At 41.7% G+C, this 10,516-nt stretch overlaps 1 protein-coding gene across 1 annotated transcript; it reads right to left on the reverse strand.

Annotated features, from left to right (window-relative positions):
* Positions 1 to 1,956: 1,956 nt before the first annotated feature.
* On the reverse strand, positions 1,957 to 9,526 carry emc4 (ER membrane protein complex subunit 4). Its single transcript, XM_088348277.1, has 6 exons — positions 9,363 to 9,526; positions 7,576 to 7,709; positions 5,548 to 5,662; positions 5,321 to 5,474; positions 5,078 to 5,238; positions 1,957 to 2,318 (listed from the first exon to the last, which is right to left on the reverse strand). Exons 2-6 carry the CDS (start codon positions 7,677 to 7,679, stop codon positions 2,283 to 2,285), a joined length of 570 nt encoding a protein of 189 aa, XP_088204403.1. The 5' UTR covers positions 7,680 to 7,709; positions 9,363 to 9,526; the 3' UTR covers positions 1,957 to 2,282.
* Between the last annotated feature and the right edge of the window lie 990 nt (positions 9,527 to 10,516).

Below are 10,516 nucleotides of genomic sequence, written 5' to 3' on the forward strand. Positions count from 1 at the left end.
TGCATTTATATAGCGCTTTTCAAGTCAATGCTTTACAGTGTGCTTCATATTTCCCAATAGCGGCCGTGCAGCCATGTAAGGAGCTAACCTGCTTATTGGGGGCATTAGGGGTTCAGTGTCTTACCCAAGGACACTTCGACATGTAACACGGAGGAGCCGGGATTCGAACTGCGATCTCTTGATCCCAAAAACGAGCGCTCTACCCCCTGAGCCACTGCCGCCCCTAAGGACTTGACTTGACATGTTTTTGAGTTTTTCCTTGCCCTCATGTAGGTTTTAGATCAGGGGATGGTGTCAAAGTAATCTGTGGTCTGTGGAGCCCATTGAGACTCCTTGTGATGACGGTCGTCACAAATAAACATGACTTGACTCATCCTTAGGTTTTTGAGTTTTTCCTTGCCCTCATGTAGGTTTTAGATCAGGGGATGGTGTCATAGTAATCTGTGGTCTGTGCAGCCCTTTGAAACTCCTTGTGATGACGGGCATCACAAATAAACATGACTTGACTTATCCTTAGGTTTTTGAGTTTTTCCTTGCCCTCATGTAGGTTTTAGATCAGGGGATGGTGTAATAATAGTCTGTGGTTTGCAGTAATCTATGGTCTGTGCAGCCATTTGAGACTCCTTGTGATTAAGGCCCAAACAAATAAACAGACTGAGCTACTTCCCCCTATGTACCAATCTGGAGCCGTCGTTCGGAAACCCCTGTTCTACTAGTGATCCCAAGAGCCAAGAAGAAATCCGCAGTTTCGATAGCGTTCTCCATTTGGGCTCCGGTGCTGTGGAATGCTCTTCCCCCTGAGATTGGATCTGCAACCTCAGTGGAAATGTTTAAATCTAAGCTTAAAACACACTTCTACTCTATAGTCAAGTCATGTTTATTTGTATAGACCTTAATCACAAAGAGTCTCAAAGGGCTTATGGGCTGAATGGGTAGAACTAGCTGGGATAATCTGTTGCCTCGTTAGCGATGCTACCGTGCAAAAAGGATTTCGGGGTTATTCTTTTGTGCCGCAATCACCTTCGAAAAATAGGCTGATTTTGCAGAGGCAAGGGCTGCTTTATACTTTAAACAAGCTGTCGCACCAGGTTTGACGGAAAACCTCAAGCTTGGTAGCGCGCTATTTTCTGTCAGATTCCCTGCAGTCTTGTTTAAGCGATCTAGTTTCATCAGTAAACCAAGGCATGCGTCTTTTACGTCCTGATTTAAGGGTTATGAATGACCTAGGTTCCCATCTCATCTCATCAGCCGTACCGCTTATCCTCATTAGGGTCGCGGGGGGGCTGGAGCCCATCCCAGCCATCTCCGGGCAGTGGGCAGGGGACACCCTGAACTGGTTGCCAGCCAATCGCAGGGCACACAGGGACAGACAACTCATTCGCTTATTCACACTTAGGGACAATTCGGACTGGCCATTTCACCTGAAATGCATGTCTTTGGAATGTGGGAGGAAACCGGAGTGCCCGGAGGAAACCCACGCAAGCACGGGGAGAACATACAAACTCCGCACAGGAAGTCTGGAGCTGGATTTGAACCCACGACAGGTTCCCATGACATGAACTGTGCCGCACAAGCGCTAACCACTGCGCCGCCGTGCTGCCCGACCTAGGTTCCATGTTGACAAAATCTTTGTGTTGTTTGATAATGCAACATCCATTTTGGCCTGTTCATCTTGGAAGGGAGACGACCTCATGTGAGGTCCCTTCTAAAGGTTTTGTTTTCCTCATGTTGGGGTTTTTGAGTTTTTCCTTGCCCTCATGTAGGTTTAAGATCAAGGGATGATGTAATAATAGTCTTTTGTTTGGCCATCCTTGCGATTAGGGCTTTATTAATAAACATGTTCTCCTTGGAAGTTCAAAATCCATTGATGTTTTTTCTCCTTATTTTGAGTGCCTACAAAGTTATTACCATGTCACTCACTAAAACCCTCCCCAAAACAATAAGAACAAAAAAGGATTCGTTTCAAATCAAAGATTTATTCCACATTTTATAAATTAAAGGTTTAGTGAGACATCGTTGACTGCTTTGCTAAAAAGATGTTAATGCCGGAAAATCGAAAATTGTTTTTGGAACGTGAGTCTACTAGCCAAAAAACAGCAGGTGATTTCAATCATTTTAAACATGCAGACAATATAATCCACCGTGGTTATTTGTTAATATCAAACACAAGACAGAGGAACACATGGCCAAAATACGCCATAATCCATGGAAAGCTCGGTCCTGCACCGGGGTTGTCTCAGAAGGCGGGACTTTTTAAGAGGGAGGCACGTGCGTCGCCTGCCTCACAACACCATTCCTCCGCCCATCATCTCCATCCTCTGTGAAAACACGAAAACATGAGCTTCAATTTGAACACCTCACGAAGTACACTTGTGTTCATATGATACAATCCCAATATTGGAGAAGTGTTTTGCAAATTTGACATTTAATTGTAATCATACAAAATATAAGGCTGCAACAAGTAATCGTGATTTCACTAGCATGCCCGTGGTTTTCTTTTATCCTAGGATGAAAATGGTGAAAGTAAGAAAAGGCCTGTTTCAAATACAGTCCAAACGGCAACCCAAACTTAAGAAGATGGAAAAAAAAAAGAGTTTATTCGAGCGCATCTAACATGGACACGTTCGTGCACGCGGCACACAGACAGCTCGACAAAGTCTGCAACAAGTAGTCGATTTTGTCGGCAACAATCGTGATTTCACATGCGTGCCCGTGGTTTTCTTTTATCCTAGGATGAAAATGGTGAAAGTAAGAAAAGGCCTGTTTCAAATACAGTCCAAACGGCAACCCAAACTTAAGAAGATGAAAAAAAAAAAGTTTATTCGAGCGCATCTAAGATAGACACGTTCGTGCACGCGGCACACAAACAGCTCGACAAAGTCTGCAACAAGTAGTCGATTTTGTCGGCAACAATCGTGATTTCACATGCGTGCCCGTGGTTTTCTTTTATCCTAGGATGAAAATGGTGAAAGTAAGAAAAGACCGCTTTCAAATACAGTCCAAACGGCAACCCAAACTTAAAAGATGAAAAAAAGAGTTTATTCGAGCGCATCTAAGATAGACACGTCCGTGCACGCGGCACACAGACAGCTCGACAAAGTCTGCAACAAGTAGTCGATTTTGTCGACAACAATCGTGATTTCACATGCGTGCCCGTGGTTTTCTTTTATCCTAGGATGAAAATGGTGAAAGTAAGAAAAGACCGCTTTCAAATACAGTCCAAACGGCAACCCAAACTTAAAAGATGAAAAGAAGGAGTTTATTCGAGCGCATCTAAGATAGACGCAGACAGCTCAACAAAGGCTGCAATGAAGATTTCAGCCAGAAGATGGCGTCAGCAAGTAGAATATTTTGAAGTTACGGACACCGCCTTCAAGTGAAAAAAAAAAATGGAATAATCGTATGATTATTAATCGTTTCAATGGTTAGTGACTAGTCGACTATTAAAAAAAATCAATAGTTGTTTGATGTGTTGGTATTTTCTGTGATTAAAAACAAGTTTAAAAAAAAAATAAACTTGTAAAAAACGTTTTTTTACTGTAGTAGTTAAATCATTTCAACCACAACTTAATTGTAAAGGTGGGGTGCTTTGTTTGAGGTGTGCTTAAAATGGTGAAAGTAGAATATTTTCTCTATAAAGTATGTGTTGACCAAACTGAGTTCAAAGAGCCTTTATAATTGTTGACCACTGCGCCTATCTGGTTTGATCCTACATTTACCAGAGCTGTTCAGGACTCACAACATATTAGGAAGCAGGAAAGCGGCAATGGATAAGGCTTGTGATTTTGTGCCTGTGCATTTCTGTTAGTGTAGCATGAGAGTGGTGAAAGTAAGAAAAGGCCTGTTTCAAATACAGTTCAAACGGCAACCCAAACTTAAGAAAGTTTATTCGAGCGCTTCCAAGATAGACACGTTCGTGCATGCGGCACACAGACAGCGCGACAAAGGCTGCAATAATGATTTCAGCCAGAAGATGGCATCAGCAAGTCAAATATTTTGAAGTTACGGACACCAAATTTGAGAAAAAGAAAGTAGAAAAATTGGATAATTATTGTTTCAATGGTCGACTATTAAAAAAGTTAATCGTTGCAAACCCTAAATTTCAGTTGAATTACTCTGCTTGATGTTTTGAAATTTAGTGTAATTAAAAATAAGTAAAAAAAAAAACGTGTAAAAAACGTTTATTTACTGTAATAGGTAAATCATTTCAACTATATTGTAAAAGTGGGGTGCGTTGTTTGAGGTGTGCTTAAAAACGTGACAGTAGAATATTTTCTCTATCAAGTATGTGTTGACCGAACTGAGTTCAAAGAGCCTTTATAATTGTTGATCACTGCGCCTATCTGGTTTGATCCTATTTTTATCAGAGGCGTTCAGGACTCACAACATATTAGGAAGCAGGAAAGCTGGGAGGGGGGCAAGGCTAGTGCTTTCTTGCTTGTGCATTTCTGCTGTGTAACATGAGAGTGGTGAAAGTAAGAAAAGGTATGTTTTAAATACAGTCCAACCCAAACCACGAATTAAAAAAAAAAAAAAAAGTAGAGTCTATTAAAGCACGTCTAAAAATCCACTCGCCACACAAGCTGCTTGACAGAGGCTACAACGATGATTCAGGCAAGAAGATGGCATCAGCAAGCAGAACGTTTTCATATTCCGGACAGCACCTTCAAGTGGTTGTTGTGGCAAATACACTTGCAAATGTAGAATAGACTTGCTTACATGTAGAAATTTAGAAAGACTTGCTTACAGTAGTGGGAAACGGTCGGGTAGACATCCTTGAAGATACTCTTGGCAGACATTAAGTTTCCTTGAAGATAGCGTGCAAGGGACGGGACACTCTGTACTTGATACGTGATACAGGACCGCCTTTTGGGGTGTACTCAATCGAAGCCTAATCGTCACTACCAGCTTTAAATACATTGTCATGTTCCTAGCTCTGTGAGATCTTTATTGACGCATCAATAAAGTGACATCTCCCTCCATAACGAAGCGGGCTCCTGTCTATTTCTTTTATCCACTTATGAGAAGACTTTCTCTCGATTATCGGACCTCCAATTTCTACAACATGGTACATTACCTGAGGCGGCTCGATGAAAGCTAGCCAATCGGACGAGTGCGTTGGCAGCAGCCCCATTGACTGACACTTGTAAATCGCCAGCGCGGAGCCCAGCAGGTTCCCCACCAAGTAGACCAGGCCCTGAAGCCACTGCTGGCTGGAGCTCTCCAAAAGCTTGAATGCTGTTCACAACCAGACAAACAGATAACGTATGACAAGTCACCTCTTTAGAAGAGAGAGGTTGGCTGAGAGTGAGGCACTCACTGGCGGACATGGACATTAAAGCCTGTATGGGTCTCCAGGCCATCATGCACACCATCATGATAGGAAAGATGGAGATGGTATTTCCTGACATGTACATAATGAAGAGGTTCATGGGGATCTGTTTGAGGGGCCCCAGCGCCACATCCCAACATCTCTGTCGAGGCAGAAGCGGATCAGTTAAAATACTAGCAAGATAAACTGGTAAGAAGTCTAACAATGCATGTTACCTTCTCCACCAGGTTCTTGTCAGTCTCCTGGATACTGGTGTCGGGAACAGGCTTTTCTGAATAGCCGATGGGATAAACGACGTCTCCCTGGCCGGCTTGGCGGTCGTTACGGCACCTGGAGCGGATAAGGAAGTTATCTCGATGAACTATCGATAGATTAATAGTTACACATTCAGGCCAACACATCAAACTAAGACCCTTTGAGTCAAGTCATGCTAAAACCGACATGAGGGCAAGGAAAGACACAAAAACCTCAAGATGAGTCAAGTCATGTTTATTTTTAACACCCTTGATCACAAGGAGTCTCAAAGGGCTGCACCGACCACAGATTATTGCAAACTACAGACTATTATGACACCATCCCCTGATCTAAAACCTACATGAGGGCAAGGAAAAACACAAAAACCTCAAGATGAGTCAAGTCATGTTTATTATTAACACCCTTGATCACAAGGAGTCTCAAAGGGCGGCACAGACAACAGATTATTGCAAACTACAGACTATTATGACACCATCCCCTGATCTAAAACCCACATGAGGGCAAGGAAAGACACAAAAACCTCAAGATGAGTCAAGTCATGTTTATTTGTGACACCCTTGATCACAAGGAGTCTCAAAGGGCGGCACAGACAACAGATTATTGCAAACTACAGACTATTATGACACCATCCCCTGATCTAAAACCCACATGAGGGCAAGGAAAGACACAAAAACCTCAAGATGAGTCAAGTCATGTTTATTTGTGACACCCTTGATCACAAGGAGTCTCAAAGGGCTGCACAGAACACAGATTATTGCAAACTACGGACTATTCTGACACCACTCCCTGATCTAAAACCTACATGAGGGCCCCAACTAAAAAGTATCACAATATTTGTAAAAGGGGTGACATCATTTTCAGGGTTTCTACAACTTTTTCATGGCCAAACTCAAGCACTTTTGAAAAACTTTTAAGGCAAATTGTCCAAATACAAATACACAGTATCTGTGATTTAAATATGCAATTTTTTATATTTTGTGTGTGCATTTTAATGACTAATTATTTTCAGACCTCGAGTAATATATCTGTAAACGTGTCAACATTTTTGAGACAAATCTCTCCCCATTTGTGTTGGGTAAAAATTGAAGCTTATATTTTCAGTTGCAGGAATATCTTCCCGTTAAAATTTACTGCAGGGAAACACTATCTTCATTTTTGTATGGCCAATAATAAATAACTGATACATAATCCTTGCACTATAACAAATTTCATAGTAGCTTGTTTGGGTCTAGCATGCACCTGTAGGTGCGACCCGTAGGGGCCGATGATGCTTCATAGTACAATGTCATACAAACTAATGCCAGCTTCTGTTAATCGCAAGGGGCGAAGAAGTCAAGTCATGTTTATTTGCGACACCCACCATCACAAGGAGTCTCAAAGGGCTGCACAGACCACAGATTATTGCAAACTACATAAGGAGTCTCAAGGGGCTGCTCAGACCACAGATTTTCGCAAACTACAGACTGTTATGACATCATCCCCTGATCTAAAACCTACATGAGGGCAAGGAAAAACTCAAAAACCTCAGGATGAGTCAAGTCAAGTTTATTTCTGACCCCCCTAATCACAAGAAGTCTCAAAGGGCTGCACAGACCACAGATTATCGCAAACTACTGACTATTATTACACCATCGCCGGATCTAAAACTTACATGAGGGCAAGGAAATGCAAAAGAAGAGCAAAGCCACCAGAGAGAAGTGTCTGACATTTTAAACAGACTTCTTACGGAGGTTGCAACACTTTCAAGCATTTACAAGCACTTGCCCCAAATTATAGCACGTTTCAATCCTTGAAAACACATTAAAATCCAAGCATCTTCAAGGATTTCAAGCACCCGTACAAACCTTGCATTTGGAACCTGTAATTTCCCTTTCAAATTTCAGTATGGCCATCACAAAAATAAGCGTTCACTTCGATCACTTCTTTACAAAAATCCAGCTATGCAAAAACCAACGCCAACGAGTTGATGCTACATCTGTGAAATTGACCTGGTGTTCCCTGAACTCAGCTCCAGAGCCCATTTCATCCTCCTGGAAGAGGCTCCTCCTCGCGTGGACAAAACTCCTCCTCCTTGTCCTCCTGGAGATGCCATGGCAACCAAACGGACTTTGCCGCAGGACTTCTAAAAATCAACCAAATAAACGCATACACACAAACAGAAATAATCAAAATATGATCAGTTATAAGTTGCATCTGCTTGATGGTCAAAATAGGAAAAGGGCCGTTTCAAAAACAGGCCAACCGAAACCCCCAAAGAGATGAAAAGAAAAAGTTTATTTCGAGTAGGTCTTAGAATTTCACCTACTTGCACGCGCAACAGAAGTAGCCCGAGAGAGGCTGCGATGTTGATTTCAGCCTGAAAATGGTGTCAGCAACTGGAATATTAAGAAGTCACGGTGCTCACATCATACCTGTCAACCTGTAGGTTTTTGCCGTACAAAGTACGTTTATTATGCATTTTAAGACGTGTACGACGTACGAGAAAATCTGTACGAAACAGGCAAATTTGTCAAAGATGGGTACTAACACGAAACCGCAAATCAATCAAGTCAAACGAGTTCGCCGCAGTATCCTCTATCTCGGTATCGTTTTTTTTTCCGTTGCAAACAAAGCGAGCGGTTTGATGCTACTGTGCGCATGCATCTGCCCCCTCGGATTTCATGTGGTAGTTATGTAGTGAAAGGAGGTCCTTCTCTTTGTAAAGAACCGGCTTTTTTGGCTCAACTCATTAAAGAGAGCCGGCTCACCAACGGCTCACTTGCTTTGATGCATGAAAAAAAGACAAGTTTGTGGTTATCCCTTTATCAGTATATTACCAACAATAATTTCATGCAGAAAATGAATTCATAATTTATACAAGATAATGTCTTGTTCTACTTAATTCTATTTGCATGTATTTTTCCTTCTACAGTGAACGTCCAAGCTACTTCATTTTCGAACTTTTTTTATAATTAACTTCATTCATGTCGAGCAATTCAGTATCTAATAACAAAATCTTAATTAACAATATATATGATATAGGGCAGCACGGCGGCGCAGTGGTTAGCGCATGTGTGGCACAGTTCTAAGGTCTTGGGAACCTCCTGTGTGGGTTCAAATCTAGCTACCGGCCTTCCTGTGTGGAGTTTGTATGTTCTCCACGTGCTTGCGTGGGTTTCCTCCGGGCACTCCGGTTTCCTCCCACATTTCAAAGACATGCATTTCAGGTGGATTGGCCGGTCCAAATTGTCCCTAGGTGTGAATGAACGAGCGAGTTGTCTGTCCCTGTGTGCCCTGCAGTTGGCTGGCAACCAGTTCAGGGTGTCCCCTTCCCACTGCCCGATGATTCCTGGGATGGGCTCCAGCACCCCCGCGATCCTACTAAGGATAATCGGTGCAGCTAATGAGATGAGATATATGATATGATGTACAATACAACATGTTAAACTGCATAAATAAACACGTTTGAAAAAAAGATTATTTTGTAAGGGAAAATACGACAGTTTGTAAGGGCATGGAGCCCTGGAGCTTGACACGTATGTCACATTGACACGTCAAAATTGACTGAAAATAAATTCAACATTGTTTCATTGTAAGAAAAAAATATGTAATTATCACTCGAGTTTAGAAGCACTATTGATCACTTTTGCTCGTTTCAGCGTGACGTCGATTAGCAAGAGCCGCTAGCATGCTAACTGTAGGAAACCCAAACAAGCACGGCAGGCCACAGTTTAAAACGACAACCTGCCGTTACACCCAAAACAAACCATGGAATAATAGTTTATACTACATTTACCTTTTAAACGTGTCCAACAATAAGCTAAAGATAGTTTATGGACGCTCGCAGTCTTCTTGTTGCCTGCTTGTTTCCGGGGTCACGGTGACGTCACGGGGTCGCAAATACTCACAGGGTCCCCTTGTGGTCTTTTGGGAGAAGTACTGATTCCTTCACATCCTGTTCGAATGGGAATTCCTTCTATTTCTGCTCTCTTTAGATTTTTGTTGCTGTTGCTTTAAAGCACGTATTGTCAATTAAATCCAACATTATGCAAAAATTTATTCATCATTTTAAACAAATGTATGATGCTACAACTGCAAAATTAGCTTGGGAATTCCGGCTCTTTCGGCTCCCAAACCGCTTTAAGATTTTTGTTGCTTTAATGATTAAAGTTTAATACAGATTGAATGAATCATAATGGAAAATTATTCACGGAATAAAATAATGCATTCTAAAAAAAGGCATTACACACTTTTCTCATTTGCTTTTTTTCTCTTTCTCCTTGGATTTCGTTCTTTCTCTCTTTCCCCTCTCTCACTATTTCTCTTTTTATCTCTTTTGTTTCCCACACTCTCTCCTGTCTCTCTTTTCTCTCTCTTTCTCCCTTTCTTTTTCCCACCCTCTCCATTTTTCTCTTCCTCTCTTTATTTCTTATTCTTTTCTCCCAGTCTGGCCCTCGAGAGAATGTTTGTTCTATCGTGTGGCTCCCGAGTTAAAATAAGTTTGACACCCCTGATTTAATATATATATTTAGTACATGCAGACACAGAGATTTTAGAAATCAAGTTGTATATACGTTGTGAAATAATCGTCTTTTGATCAATGAGTATTATTGTTTTTTTTTTTTTTAAATGAAGTGTTTTTTTTATCATCATTAGTAGGCGCTAAATAATGACAAGTTTCTTTAAAGTTTATCGGACTATTTGCCTATTGGTAGTTGATGGACTCATAAATGCATAGCGAGAATAGGTAGGACTGGTGTAGACACACTTACTGCAACATCCGTTGCAGCCTGGTCATCCTGGGAGGGGAATCACCTCATGTGGGGTACCTTCTCAAGGTTCCTTCATTTTCCTCATGTTGAGCTTTTTTGAGTTTTTTCCTTGCCCTCATGTAGGTTTTAGATCAGGCGATGGTGTCATAGTAATCTGTGGTCTGTGGAGCCCTTTGAG

The sequence above is a fragment of the Urocampus carinirostris genome, chromosome 11 (assembly GCF_059441175.1).
Source record: "Urocampus carinirostris isolate Australia breed hairy pipefish chromosome 11, RoL_Ucar_1.0, whole genome shotgun sequence".
In the NCBI taxonomy this organism is placed as follows: Eukaryota; Metazoa; Chordata; class Actinopteri; order Syngnathiformes; family Syngnathidae; genus Urocampus; species Urocampus carinirostris.

Excerpts from the sequence above, each read along its gene's own strand:
- emc4 (XM_088348277.1), bottom strand. The coding sequence starts at position 7,679 with ATGGCATCTCCAGGAGGACAAGGAGGAGGAGTTTTGTCCACGCGAGGA. Across the intron at positions 5,663-7,575 it reads CTGAGTTCAGGGAACACCAG|GTGCCGTAACGACCGCCAAG; the intron begins GTCAATTTCACA and ends TATCCGCTCCAG. Across the intron at positions 5,239-5,320 it reads TTTAATGTCCATGTCCGCCA|CATTCAAGCTTTTGGAGAGC; the intron begins GTGAGTGCCTCA and ends GGTTGTGAACAG.